Genomic DNA, 15,736 nt, shown 5'->3' with positions numbered 1-15,736 from the left:
AAAATCTATGGCAAGACCTGAAAATGGCTGTCTAGATGCTAACAACAACCACCTTGACAGAGCCTTAAGAATTTGAAAAAGAATGTGCAAATAATGTACAATACAGGTGTGCAAAGCTCTTACAGACTTACCCAGAAAGACTCACAGCTGTAATGGCTGCCAAAGGTGATTCTAACATGTATTGATTCAGGGGTGTGGATAGTTATGTAAATTATATATTTCTGTAATTTAATTTAATACATTTGTTAAAATGTATATTAGGTGCTTTTGCCCTAGGTAACCTGGAGAGTGGGTGGGATTGTACGTGCCTTTTACTATTCCGGATGGAATGCAACAGAAAGCCACTTCAATAATATTTGGGGTTTTAGAATAGATGAGAATCAATCTTATTTAGGTCTAGTTTTGTTTCATAGAGTGCTACTGGTATATTATTTCAGATCAGGGTGTTATAGCTATGAGGGAACGCCTGCATAATGGAAAGCAAAATATAGCTGGACCTGCAATGAGTTAGAGGCTTGTTTAACATGACCCTCAGCAGCTCATTCACATAACCCATTAGGAGGTAAGGGAGGGTTCTTTTTCAATGAGTCCTCCAACTCCAAACATGACTCAGCCTTTTGTCATATTCCACTTCCTGAGTGGCATAATCCAGACCGGGGCACCAGCAGAGAAAGTAGAGGTGCAAAGTGATCTCAACACTCTGGACTGAAACAAAACCCACCAACATCCATTATTCAGACAAAACAAGTGAGGCGATTCATCATTCTGGAAGCTACTATATGAGGGAAGAGGGGTGGAGTTTCACTGTCAAGCCTCTCCCCAGCCCTGCACAGGGTCTCCAGGGGTGAGGGCCAGGAAGTGGCTGACCTGAGAGTATCCATCAGGTTTTAACCCCAGGGCAAGGGCACACAGCACTATACGGAGGAGGTGAAAGGGAAGATAAGAGTTTCACATCTGACCTCTACAGGCAGGTTTCGCCAGAGGGGGTCATTGTCATCCATTGGAAATGACATGAGACCGGCCCTTGCTGTCCAGATACCTTACAATAATTCCAAGAAGCTCAATCGATTAAGCCAACATGTTTCCCTGAAAAAGCCACTCCTTAACATCTTGCTGAAAAAATATACTACTACACCCCATGTCATATTTGACATACATTTTGAAATGTTTTAGTCATTTAGCAGATGCTTATCCAGAGCGACTTACAGAGTACATTCATCTAAGTGGGATGGACACCCACATATCACATTCATAGTAAGCACATTTTTCCTCAATAAAGTAGCTATCAGCAAAGTCAGCGCTAGTAAAGGGGGGGGGGGGAGACAAGTGCGAGTGTTAGTTCATGAAAGGGGGTGCAAGACGGATGCTGTGGGATAATTTTTTTTAACTATTTGAAGAAGTAGGGTTTCAGATGTTTTCAGAAGATGGGCAGGAACCCTGCTCTCCTGGCTTCAGGGGGAAGCTGGTCCCACCATTGGGATGCCAGGACAGAGAAGAGCATGGACTGGGCTGTGGGTCTGGCCTCTCGTAGGGTTGGGAGAGCCAAGAGACCAAAGGTGGCGGAATTGAGTGCTTGGGTTGGGTTTGAGTATTGCCTGAAGGTAGGAAGCGGTAGTCCCTCTTACTGTTCCGTAGGAAGGTTGTAGTGGATGCGAGCTTGTAGTGGATGCGAGCTTCGACTGGAAGGCAGTGGAGTGTGTGGAGAAGTGGGTGACATGAGAGAGCTTAAACATCAGGCGGGCTGCAGCGTTCTGGATAAGTTGCAGGGGTTTGGTGGCACAAGCGGAGAGCCCAGCCAACAGCGAGATGCAGTAGTCCAGACAGGAGATAACAAGTGCCTGGATTCGGACCTGCACCGCTTACTGTGTGAGGTAGGATCGTAATCTACGGATGTTGTTGAGCATGAACCTGCAGGAGTGAGTCACTGCTTTGATGTTTGCAGAGAACAACAGTGTTGTCCAAGGTTCTTTGTACTATGGGAGGGAGACACCGTGGAGTTGTCAACCGTGATGGAGAGGTCATGAAGCGGGCAGGCATTCTACGGAAGTACAGCTCCGTGTTGTTGTGCTCGAGGTGGTGGGCCGACATCCAAGCGGAGATATATGGCAGGCACGCAGAGATGCGTGTCGCCACCTGGGTGTCAGAACGGGGAAGAAGAAAAGTAGTTGAGTGTCATCCAAATAGCAATGATAGCAGAGACCATGCGAGGATGACAGAGCCGAGTGACTTGGTGTATAGAGAGGGCCTAGAACTGAGCCTTGGGGGACACCAGTAGTGAGAGCACATGGTGCAGACACAGATCGTTTCCACATCACCTGGTAGGAATGGCCTGCCAGGTACGATGCAATTCAAGAGTGTGCAGAGCCTGAGACGCCCAGCCCTGAGAGAGTGAAGAGGAGGATCTGACGGTTTACAGTGTCGAAGGCAGAGGATAGATATAGGAGGATGAGAACAGAGGAGAGAGAGTCAGCTTTGGCAGTGCGGAGAGCCTCCGTAACACAGAGAAGAGCAGTCTCGGTTGAGGGACACGTCTTGAAGCCTGACTGGTTAGGGTCAAGAAGATCATTCTGAGAAAGATAGCAAGAGAGCTGGTCAGAGACAGTACGCTCAAGTGTTTTGGAAAGAAAATAAAGGTCTGTAGTTTTTGACGTCAGGAGTCAAGTGTTTGTTTAGGAGGGGATCGAGTCGGGCCATTTTGTAGTCAGGGGATGCAGCCAGTGGTCAGGGATGAGTTGAGGGAAGTGGGAAGGTCTCCAGAGATAGTATGGAGAAGGGAGGAGGGGATAGGGTTGAGCGGACAGGTTGTCGGGTGACCGGACCTCACTAGTCGCAGGACTTCATCTGGAGAAAAAGGGGAGAAAAGGGTCAAGGCGTAGGGTAGTTATGTGTGTCTATTTACCCTTTAGCCTCAGTTTGATTGGGACAGACTGCTAATCACATTACACACATACACTGTGGGGCATACATTTCCTGAGGGATGCTTGGGAGGGAAACTGTCCACTTCTGGACTACAGGGGGAAAACAAGGAGGATCAATACAGCAGGATGACTCATTGAAAGAGGATCTTACCTTCGACTCAGGTCTGCGACATGCTCCTGGAGCCAACTGGTGCTGGCAGCTGTTGGGAGGATGGTGGGGAGGGGGAGAGAGAGTGAGGGATGGAGGAAAAAAAGAGAGAGAAGACAGAAGACAGGGGTCAGAATTACACACATCAACACAGTGAGAGAGCATCACTCGAGCGGCCCTTATCTGCAGTCTGTTCCCATATATCTTCCTCCACAGTGGCCATTGTTGTGGCAGTAACAGGAGCCCGAGTGCCATTTGATCAGCAAGCAGAGTGTGTCCTCAGCTGTCCACCCCACAGGATGGGTTACAATCACAGACGACTGACCAGGGGAGGGCACATATATGATTTTAGAGTATCCCACTACCATCTGTGACGTTTAAACACAAATGGCTACAGAGCAAACCTCTCAGCCCATATTGGGTAATTTACTGTGGTTTAGGCAGATAAGTGAGAGAGGCATTGGGAGAGACTACAAAAAAGCCTTCCAAATCCAATTTTCACTCCCCCACATAAGCCTGACCACACCAGGAGTTTTGGGGTGTTTGTGTATGCGTGTTTGCTCTCCTTGAACATGTCTCTCCCTGACTCTGAGATGACAGGACACAGAACATCCAAATTTGGAAAGCAAAGCTAAATGTTTGGTCCAGATTCTGTACGACAATATTCTCTGAAAGAGACTCTGGTGTGGCAAAGGGGACAGGACAGTCTTATGCTCTAATTAATTTGTACTGATAAATCATGTACATACGCAAAAACACAAAATGTTAATACATTGACAGTTGCAAATGTGCATTCCAAAGCTATTGCTTTTTTCCCTCCTCTCTGCTGATGAGTATTTTTCTCCGCTCATACAGGAGTAATAAAAGGCCTCGTACACCAAGTCATTTTTTTAAATAATATTTTTTTCCAACTGCAGCATCCTCAGCACCCTTAGTTCCCGTGGCTATGATATTCGGTAGGCCTAAGACATGGTAAAAAAAAACTTTGAAATATAGCCTATTATATTCAAATCCAGATGCATCTTATTCGAAAGACATAGCCTATGTGATAGGCAAAAATGTTCCGTCAAACCTTGAAAATACTTTAAAAAAAACTAATTTAGGTCGTTTCGTATTTTGTTACACAACTTAACTAATGTATTTTATAACTCAGGCTCATATATAACGCAGGTTCATATTTAGGATTTCTACAGTACGATAGGAAAAAGGCATATCCAAATAGGCCTGTTTTAAGCGAATGTTCATTTGTTTTCATGTGTTAGGCTATAAAGAATGTTATAAATAATAATTTGCTTTATCGGTTTATAAGAGCGGCAGGGTAGCCTAGTGGTTAGAGCGTTGGACTAGTAACCGGAAGGTTACGAGTTCAAACCCCCGAGCTGACAAGGTACAAATCTGTCGTTCTGCCCCTGAACAGGCAGTTAACCCACTGTTCCTAGGCCGTCATTGAAAATAAGAATTTGTTCTTAACTGACTTGCCTGGTTAAATAAAGGTAAAATAAAAATAAAAAAATAAAAAATTTAGGATTTTTACAGTTCGATAGGCAAAAGGCCTTAAGGATAATGGGCCTATTAGGTTTTTTGCCAAAGCCAATGTTCATTCAAGTGTTATAAAGGATATTATAGGATAAATAATACTTTATCTGATTGTTGTTGACACCTTGACTTTTTCCACATTTTGTTACGTTACAGCCTTATTCTATTATTCTTATTCCCCCCCCCCCCATTAACCTACACACATTACCCCATTTTACTGAAATATCACATTTACATAAGTATTCAGACCCTTACTCAGTACTTTGTTGAAGCACCTTTGGCAGCGATTACAGCCTAGAGTCTTCTTGGGTATGACACTATCGTACAAGCTTGGCACACCTGTATTTGGGGAGTTTCCCCCAATCTTCGCTGCAGATCCTCTCAAGCGCTGTCAGGATGGATGGGGTCGCTGCACAGCTATTTTCAGGTCTCTCCAGAGATGTTAGATCGGGTTCAAGTCCGTGCTCTGGCTGGGTCACTCAAGGACATTCAGAGACGTGTCCCGAAGCCACTCCTGCGGTGTCTTGGCTGTGTGCTTAGGGTCATTGTCCTGTTGGAAGATGAACCTTTGCCCCAGTCTGAGGTCCTGAGCACCCTGAAGTAGGTTTTTATCAAGGATCTTTCTGTACTTTGCTCCGTTCCGCTTTCCCTTGATCCAGACAAGTCTCCAAGTCCCTGCTGCTGAAAAGCATCCCCACAGCATGATGCTTCCACCACCATGCTTCACCGTAGGGATGGTGGCAGGTTTCCTCCAGACGTGACGCTTGGCATTCAGGCCAAAGCGTTCAATCTTGGTTACATCAGACCAGAGAATCTTGTTTCTCATGGTCTGAGAGTCACCTCCCTGGCCAAGGCCCTTCTTGCCCATTGCTCAGTTTAGCCGGGCAGCCAGCTCTAGAAAAGGTCTTGACAGTTCAAAACTAAAAATGATGGAGGTCACTGTGTTCACTGACTACATCTCAGCGTTCAACACCATAGTGCCCACAAAGCTCATCACTAAGCCAATGACCCTGGGAGTAAACACTTCCCTCTGCAACTGGATCCTGGACTTCCTGACGGGCCACCCCAGGTGGTAAGGGTAGACAACAACACATCTGCCAAGCTGATCCTCAACACTTGGGTCCATCCTGTACTCCCTGTTCACCCACGATTGCGTGGCCAAACACGACTCCAACACCATCATTAAGTTTGCTGACGACAACAATGGTAGGCCTTATCACCGACAACGACGAGACAGCTTATAGGGAGGAGGTCAGAGACCTGGCAGTGTGGAACCAGGACAACAATCTCTCCCTCAATGTGAGCAAGACAAAGGAGCTGATCGTGGACTACAGGAAAAGGAGGGCCGAACACGCCCCCATTAACATCGAAGTGGAGCGGGTCAAAAGTTTCAAGTTCCTTGGTGTCCACATCACCAACAAACTATCATGGTCCAAACACACCAAGACAGTTGTGAAGAGGGCACGACAACACCTTTTCTCCATCAGGAGACTGAAAAGATTTGTCATAGGTCCCCAGATACTCAAAAAGTTCAACAGCTGCACCATTGAGAGCATCCTGACCCGTTGCATCACCGCCTGGTATGGAAACTGCTCTGCATCTGACTGTAAGGCGCTACAGAGGGTAGTACGTACGGCCCAGTACATCACTGGGACCAAGCTAGGCAGTGTCAGAGGAAGGCCCCCCAAAAATGGTCAGAGACTCCAGTCACCCAAGTCATAGACTGTTCTCTCTGCTACTGCACGGCAAGCGGTACCGGAGCGCCAAGTCTAGGAACAAAAGGCTCCTTAACAACTTCTATTCCCAAGCCATAAGACTACTGAACAATTAATCAAATGGCCACCCGCACTATTTACATGGACTCCCCCCATCCTGTTTTCACACTGATAGTCATATTACACAGTCACTTTACAAATTACCTTGACTAAACTGTACATTGAGTTGGTACCGGTACCCCATGTATATAGCCTTATCATTGTTATGGAATTTTCTTGTGTTACTTTTTGATTTGATTCCCAATTTTTTAAATATTTTTTTTACATTTGTTTATTTAGTAAATATTTTCTTAACTCTTTCTTGAATTGCATTGTTGGTTAAGGGCTTGTAAGTAAGCATTTCACAGTAAGGTCTACACCTTTGGCGCATGTGACAAATAACATTTGATTTGTTTCTTGGTGACCTTCAATGCTGCAGGCAATCCCCCAGATCTGTGCCTCGATACAACACTGTCTCGGATCTCTACTGACAATTCATTTGACCTCAAGGCTTGGTTTTTGCTCTGAAATTCACTGTCAACTGTGGGACCTTATATAGACAGGTGTGTGCACCTTTCCAAATAATGTCCAATCAATTGAATTTACCACAGGTGGACTTGCACCAAGTTATAGAAACGTCTCAATGATGATCAATGTAAACAGGATGCACCTGAGCTCAATTTCGAGTCTCATAGCAAAGGGTCTGAATGCTGAAAACTGTTTTCGCTTTGTCATTATAGAGTATTATAGAGTACTGTGTGTAGATTGAGGAACATCTTTTTAAAATCCATTTTAGAATAAGGCTGTGACGTAACAAATGTAGATTAAGTCAAGGGGCCTGAATACTTTCCGAATGCACTGTAAATGCAACATTTGTAAGCTATTGAAAATTATATTAAAAAGCGTTGTTGCGGGAGCTTATGCCGATTGCCCACTGAGCAATTCAAGGACATTAATAAACACTGACAATATTCAAAAAATGAGTTTATATTGTTTAATTTGTGAAATAAACATTTACTGCAACTTTTATTGACAGTAGCCTATGTGAAGGCCTATATTATTGGCTGTTTGGTTTGCAAGGAAGGATTTTCCAAGGGCACAATTTATTTGCCTACACTTCAACTAAAGCAGAAACGTACCAGGTTTCTTCCTATTTGATAAGTCTATCTTGCAATTGTTTATCTCTCATTATCACTAAACAACTTTCTGAGATGGTTGATCATGAAAGAGTAGGTAGGCTATGCCTTGGCCAACAAGTCACATTAAAATCGATTGGAGATTGGGGAGATCAAGGGAAATTAAGATTTTAAACAATAAACCAGAGTGTCTGCTGAAAAAGGCCCATGATAATTCGACATTGGAGAGGATGGAATAAAACATGTTAGGCCCTATCTGACGTTTTGCTCTGCTTTGGTGCTCTCTGCTCTTTCTACACTCTACTGAACAAAATTAGAAATGCAACAATTTCAACAGTTTTACTGAGTTACACTTCACATAAGGAAATCAGTCAACTGAAATAAATGAATTTGGCCCTAATCCATGGATTTCACATGAGTGGGCAGGTGCACAGCCATGGGTGGGCCTAGGAGGGCATAGGCCAATCAGAATGAGTTTTTCCTCACAATAGGGCTTTATTACAGACAAAAATAATCATCAGGAGTTGCAGTCAAATTCAAATATGCTATTGTTTGTGACATCACAATGTCGTCACCATCAGTGATGGCTGTCAAACATTGTTCGTACTCCGAGTTGCTTTTAATGTCATAAGGACTTTCCCTCAACCACGGCCATAAATGGGGGGGGGGGAACATTTTCAAATGACCCCCAAAAGTATGTGGACACCACTTGAAATTAGTGTATTCAGATTTTTTCCGCGTAGCGTAACAATCATCTGTCCTTGGTTGCAACACTCACTACCGAGTTCCAAACTGCCTCTTGAAGCAACGTCAGCACAAGAACTGTTCGTCAGGAGCTTCATGAAATGGTTTCTATGGCCGAACAGATGCATACAAGCCTATCCCCATGCGCCAAGCGTCTGGAGTGAAGAATCACGCTTCACCAGCAACAGTTTGGGGAAGGACCTTTGCTGTTTCAGCATGACCATGCGAGGTCCACCCAGAAATGGTTTGTCAAAATCAGTGTGGAAGAACTTGACTGGCCTGCAAAGAGCCCTAACCTCAACCCCATCGAACACCTTTGGGATGAATTGGAACATTAATCGCCCAACATCAGTGCCTGACCTCACTAATGTGCTTGTGGCTGATTGGAAGCAAGCCCCCGCAACAATGTTCCAACATCTAGTGGAAAGACTTCCCAGAAGAGTGAAGGATATTATAGAAGAAAAAGGAGGACCAACACAATATTAATGCTCATGATTTTGGAATGAGATGTTTGATGAGCAGGTGTCCATATACTTTGGTTATGTAGAGTAGAAATGTGTTATTGATTTGACAGTTGAAAAGTTCTATAGATGATGCAATCGTAAAATACCCCAACCCTAGTATCATGTACCGCTTCTTGAGGATATGAGAATGAGGTGCTTGTGATGGAGACAGGAATAGTCCTAGAAAGTCTGCTTGCTAACCAACAGATAAGCAATCCTCTGTCAAGTTTACTGTCCATAGCCCCATTTCCGTTACAGCATTATAAAGGTGTTTAAGTCTATACATGTTCATTTGAATAATGACTAATCATTATGGATAAAAACAATGATTTATAATCATAATGCAAACCATCTTAGTGTACAAAAACAGAGTAACACATGAAACCCACCCCCCATTCTGGGGACTTGTGTTGAGTAAAGCCACAGGAAGGGCAATTTCGCTGGGCCTACTCCATGAATGAACCATTTTAGCAGAGTGACTTATTTATGATATGGCAGCCTGTCTGGCTGCCTCAGGGCTCTGCCGTCTGGAACATGCTTATATAATACCATTTTGAACTCACTGTGTGTGCGCGCGCGGTGTGCCTTTAGCCTGACTAATGCACTCCTGGCAATGAGATGTTAAATGAAGTTAGCCTGTTCATTTAGCCTTGTTAATTTGAGTGTGGGGTAAAGTGAATGACCCAGACAAAATGTATCCAATGTACAGCTTCACCACAACTCATCAATCAAACAGCACAATCTAAATGTGCATACTAACATGAAAACCTTCAGTCATTGTACACTACATCACTGTTACTCAATACAACCTGCTAAGGGCCAAAACACAGGAAGAAGTCCTTCCAAACCAAGGAGAGGATTGGTGGGGAGAGGTACAACCAGAGCCATTCAGAGCTCTTCTCTGTGGCACGTGACTGGGTGACAGACAGGCTGACAGAGAAGACAAGCCGTCCATGATATAAGTCTTGTCTCGAGTCCTAATAATGTTCCTCGAGCAGATTAAGTCATTCCAATGAAAGGCAAAGGAGGAAGGCAAGACAGTCGTAGTGTTCCTAATCGAGCATACTGCTCAATTAAAGCCCTTAATTACATAAGAGCAAAGCTATATAGTCTCTAAGAGGCCATGGATCAAATGGACCACATCTGGACCAATCAAAAACATTGGGCAAATCGGAGCTGACACTAATACAGCACAAACCATAGGCGAAGGGGACAAAGACAACGTTTTGCTTGTGTCGTAAACATTGGGCTCAAAACAAGCAAACAAAGACAGGAAGGTCAGATTTCTGTGCTGACTGAGTGATCTCCAGGTATTGTGTTTTCCTCCCGTCTCCCTCCATTCATTAGTTCTGGCTCTCTTCTATGGCCATTCTCATCTCTTTCTCTCGCCTTACTGCATCCCTCCCATTTCTCCTAGCAAACGTTTTCTCTGACTACTTGGTTCAATCTTGGGCTAGAGTAGAGACAGTGCAAATGACGTGCCCAGGGCTGTGTGTACACCGTGTATAAAATTAAAAGTCTCATTGGATTTCAGGCAGACAGATTTAGAGGGTCAACTAGTCTGGGGTCTGGATTGTCCAAGAGTCCATAACTGTGTCAATGAGGATTTACAAACAAACAGTGAGCCATGACAGCTTGGGCCCTGCTTAGTGGAGTACTGCAGCCACAGGCATCATGCAGCGCCAGGCCCTCTGCTGGCAGCTCAGGGAATAACAGCCAAACTGCAGCAGGCAGAGCCACATACAGCAGAACAAGGGAAAGTGAGGAGGCACCATGGTACTAGGACTGGCATGTACTACAGCTATAATTGATTATCAATGACCATGTGGAATCCATTACTAACAAAAACAGCCAAAAAGCTGATAGTATCCCAGAATGAACCACAATAATGATGCATTATAATTGGCATAAATTATTATTGACACTTATTATACCTCAGACATACTAGGCAGTGAGAGGTGAGGAGAGTCAGAGTTGACCTACCTTCTGAGACATAGACAAAGGGCTTGTTCTTCACAGAGAGCAGAGTTAACAGGTTGAAGAACAGAGCTACAAAGGTCCCCACCAACAGACGACCCCTACACACACAGAAGACCATTATCAGTACAACATAAGATGCATACTTGTAACACATATCAAACACAGCACATACTCTCCATGGCTTGTACAGTAGTCTCCGTTGACTTCAATAGTATTGCTAAAATTACATTTGGAATACATGACACTTTCACAATAAAGTGAAATAAGTGAATCATAATGGAAAACAAACACATGTAAACGTTTCCAAAACACAACCATCCACATAAACATCAAAATAGAGGCAGATTTTAATGAGGAATTCAGTTGGTGCTGCAGTGTAAATGGATGTTCTCCACTAGATTAAGTGTTCTGTTACCTAGAACATGTGGCGTCTTGCCTGGCTGGCACCTGCTGCCCAGCAGTGATGATAATCTGTTGTTTTAGTGATATTGCCCTGCATTACACCCAACATCACATCTCCAATGTTCCACTGCTTTGAAAAGGTAATCTCGTCAACGAAGACGGGTTTAAATCGAGCGTGTTTTCATCAAACTACTAATCTTTGTTTCATAATGGCAATCCAGGATGATGCAGCTGCAGCGAGGGACAGCAACCTGATTAGCTGAAAATCCCACTGCGTTCAGTTTAGAGGGATGAGAGGAATGGTAAGCTAATTCTATCTGGACCCAGACCCAGCTGTGATGTTTGTTTGGGCTGATGTTCTCCCTGGAGTGTGTGTGTGGAACAGGGGTGCGTGGGCGTGCGTGTTTGGACCGGGGCCTACTTACGTGTGCACCTCCGGCTGCTCCACGAATCTCTCCAGACTGGCAAAATAACAGAAGGGAAGAAAAACTGTCACACAGAAACATGGGGCAATATGGGACAAGTAAATAAACAAACAATTTTTTTATATATATATAAAATTTAAAAAAGTAAGTACCACGTGACCTGACTGGGAAAAACTGTTGCCTGTGCTGAGATGTTAAAGCAGAGTGATATAATAGATGGCCAGGACACGCTGGGAGCTAAATGGCTGATTAAGTCTGATAGTGACACGAGTACCACTCACCGTGACAACAGCCATCAGAAACACCCCTCAAGGCTATACAGAAGTGTTCTTGCATATTTCAACAGGATAAATTCCGACATGTAAACATGACAACATCAACCTGACCCTTTTAAGGTGGACGATCAAAACCTGTGTCCAGTATTCATGGAGGCATGGAGGGAAGAAGGCATGCAGCCAGTCTATATTTACCATACATTTACCACAAATACACAGTATGTATTCTCTCATATTGCCCTCCCCTCCCCCTCCGTTTCTCTCTGAATAGCGGGAGCCTTGTTACACACATGCTTGTGCGACGGTGTAACATCATCATCTCTCCCCTCCCCTTCCAGAAATGTGACCTTTAGATAAACCATGTCTTCTATAATGTGTGCTTCAGGCTAAGGTGTGGACATATGCAGGAGCAAACATGACCACAGCTCTGAAATATGTCCTACACTCATCAACACAAACATCCATCTTCTCCTCATATAACCCCACTCAGTCTTTCTCTCTCTCTCTCGCTCGCTCTTACTCTCTATGCTATTGGAATTAAGGGCCACACAAACACACACACACTGCACACACATGGTTGATGTACTAGTTGGCAGCACTCACTCCCCTCCTCACCCCTTCCCTGCCTGAGCTGTGACCGCTGGATAAACCCTGGCTCTGGGCGCTTGGGCCTAGGTGTGGGCACAGGCAGGAGGAGACATTCCCACAGCTGAAATATTCAGAAGCCCCAGTCCCCCACCCCACTCCATCCCCTGTCACAAACAGGGGTAAACCCTGGTTCCACCCACCTCTCCTTCAGGATGAACAGAGCTCCCAGCTGCACCAGCACCGTGGAGGAAAACACAGCTAGGACCTCCAGCCGCTCAAACCTGGAGGAACACACAGTAACACTTTATTTGGATTGTCCATCTGTATACGGTCTAAACACTATCAGTAACATTTCAATTAACTATCTACCAACCGTAGCCTTAACCCTTATCCTACCCCTAAACTTAACTTTTACCCTTATTCTAAACCTAACCTAACCCAAGCCATAACCATAACAAGCAATTGCTTATCAACAGATAGTTTGTTAATCGTATGACCATTGGGCCCCGCTCCACGAGGGGGCTAAAGGTGGCACAGCCCCCTCAGTTTAGTTTTATGTCCCTTTATAAAAATAGCAAAAACGTTCAAATGAGTGACAGGTAGGCACAAAAAAAATCTGCATCTCCTCTGCGCTGTGTCAGCACAATGGACAGGACGTGCCGTGGTGTGTGTAGGGGGGCTACGGAAAGCCACTGGGCGGTTAGGTAGGACTCCATGAAAAAACGCTTCTTATCTCTCATCTCGGTGGCAGGCTAAGTGAATAACGTGAAAGGTTAACTATTGAAGCTGCTTCACGCTTAGCTAGCTGTAAAAAGTGTTAGTGTTATTAGCCTTAGCATATTTAGCTAGCTCGAACCAGCTAATCTGGCAAGACGAATATCAGAAATTTGCTTTGCCAAAGTACCCAAACAAAGGAGAAGGAGTGATGAGCAGCAGCATCAAACCACCAAGGCCGCTGACGAGCTCCAGTTAACTCCTTGTTGAGAGCCTACCCACCCGTCCACAAGCGCAGCCAGGATAATGGCTCCAAAGCCGCCTCCACCTCCAACTGTCCCTGATTATCTTGGAACAGAGGAGCTAGCCCAGGTTAGCTTAGAATCCTACCCCAGCCGCAGGTTCTATCCAAAAATGTTACTTTATAGCAACTGGTTCATAGGAAGACTGTGGCTGGAACACTTGGTTACTGCAGATGCTATTATGGTTTTCTTGATAGCCTATTGGTTTCCGTTTCTGTAAAATTAATTGTATATAATGGAAGCGTTTCTATGGTAGGGTGGCATTGCTTAATTGATTATGTTGGTCAAATTTGATTCACAGAATTGTATTGTGCCATTTCACAACGTGTTGCTGAACTCATGAGCAAGTGGCATGATTTTCCATGCTTGAAGCGGGCCTGTATAGGCCTATTTATTTGGCAAGACAGCTGTACATGGCTGCTAGGGCTGGGCGATATGGCCAAAATATCATATCACAATATTTTTCACATTATTGACAGTATGATGGTTTTGAATGTTTTTGAATAATACACGTTTTAAATATGCTTTGGTATTTATTAGGATCCACATTGCAAAAGCATCAGCTACTCTTTATGGGGTCCACATGAAACATAGTACCGGACATTATTAGTTAAGGAATGAAATACATACATTTAAAACTTCACACAGCCTACATATCAATAGATACAGTCGTGGCCAAAAGTTTTGAGAATGACACAAATATACATTTTCACAAAGTCTGCTGTATGACGGCAATTTGCATATACTCCAGAATGTTATGAAGAGTGATCAGAGGAATTGCAAAGTCCCTCTTTGCCATGCAAATTAACTGAATCCCCCAAAAACATTTCCATTGCATTTCAGCCCTGCCACAAAAGGACCAGCTGACATCATGTCAGTGATTCTCTCGTTAACACAGGTGTGAGTGTTGACAAGGACAAGGCTGGAGATCACTCTGTCATGCTGATTGAGTTCAAACAACAGCCTGGAAGCTTCAAAAGGAGGGTGGTGCTTGGAATTATTGTTCTTCCTCTGTCAACCACGGTTATCTGCAAGGAATCACGTGCCGTCATCATTGCTTTGCACAAAAAGGGCTTCACAGGCAAGGATATTGCTGCCAGTAAGATTGCACCTAAATCAACCATTTATCGAATCATCAAGAACTTTAAGGAGAGCGGTTCAATTGTTGTGAAGAAGGCTTCAGGGCGAGCAAAAAAGTCCAGCAAGCGCAAGGACCTTCTACTAAAGTTGATTCAGCTGCGGGATCGCGGCACCACCAGTACAGAGCTTGCTCAGGAATGGCAGCAGGCAGGTGTGAGTGCATCTGCACACACAGTGAGGCGAAGACATTTGGAGGATGGCCTGGTGTCAAGAAGGGCAGCAAAGAAGCCACTTCTCTCCAGGAAAAACATCAGGGACAGACTGATATTCTGTAAAAGGTACAGGGATTGGACTGCTGAGCACTGGGGTAAAGTCATTTTCTCTGATGAATCCCCTTTACGATTGTTTGGGGCATCCGGAAAAAAGCTTGTCCGGAGAAGACAAGATGAGCACTGACTTCAGTCCTGTGTCATGCCAACAGTAAAGCATCCTGAGACCATTCATGTGTGGGGTTGCTTCTCAGCCAAGGGAGTGGGCTCACTCACAATTTTGCCTAAGAACACAGCCTTGAATAAAGAATGGTACCAACACATCCTCCGAGAGCAACTTCTCCAACCATCCAGGAACAGTTTGGTGACGAACAATCATTTTCCAGCATGATGGAGCGCATTGCCTTAAGGCAAACGTGATAACTAAGTGGCTCGGGGAACAAAACATTGATATTTTGGGTCCATGGCCAGGAAACTCCCCAGACCTTAATCCCATTGAGAACTTGTGGTCAATCCTCAAGAGACGGGTGAACAAACAAAAACCCACAGATTCTGACAAACTCCAAGCATTGATTATGCAAGAATGGGCTGCTATCAGTCAGGATGTGGCCCAGAAGTTAATTGACAGCATGCCAGGGAGGATTGCAGAGGTCTTGAAAAAGAAGGGTCAACACTGCAAATATTGACTCTTTGCATCAACTTTGACACTTATGAAATGCTTGCAATTATACTTCAGTATTCCATAGTAACATCTGACAAAAATATCCAAAGACACTGAAGCAGCAAACTTTGTGAAAATTTATATTTGTGTCATTCTCAAAACCTTTGGCCACGAATGTACATACAATATCTAGGTCTAATACATAGTATAGTGCAAATTACAATATGTCACACTTCCAGATTGTATCCGTGCTGCTGTGCTATTTGTTGCTACTTGGTTACCTGCCAAATGTTTTATTTTT

General features: G+C 44.3%; 1 protein-coding gene across 4 annotated transcripts in view; it reads right to left on the bottom strand.

The window, feature by feature from the left end:
* Positions 1–15,736, bottom strand: part of LOC109899778 (zinc transporter 6) — an 87,493-nt gene that overhangs the window by 12,162 nt on the left and 59,595 nt on the right. For all 4 annotated transcript variants that reach the window (XM_031835599.1, XM_020495302.2, XM_020495301.2 and 1 more), the window contains 4 exons: positions 12,610–12,690; positions 11,547–11,582; positions 10,723–10,817; positions 3,070–3,118 (listed from right to left, as the gene is read on the bottom strand). In XM_031835599.1, coding sequence (XP_031691459.1) covers positions 3,070–3,118; positions 10,723–10,817; positions 11,547–11,582; positions 12,610–12,690 — 261 coding nt within the window. The remainder of the gene's footprint in view (positions 1–3,069; positions 3,119–10,722; positions 10,818–11,546; positions 11,583–12,609; positions 12,691–15,736) is intronic.

This window comes from Oncorhynchus kisutch, linkage group LG11 (assembly GCF_002021735.2).
Source record: "Oncorhynchus kisutch isolate 150728-3 linkage group LG11, Okis_V2, whole genome shotgun sequence".
NCBI classification, from domain to species: domain Eukaryota; kingdom Metazoa; phylum Chordata; class Actinopteri; order Salmoniformes; family Salmonidae; genus Oncorhynchus; species Oncorhynchus kisutch.
The sequence above is the reverse complement of the archived record's forward strand: the minus strand, read 5'-3'. Positions and strand labels throughout refer to the sequence as shown.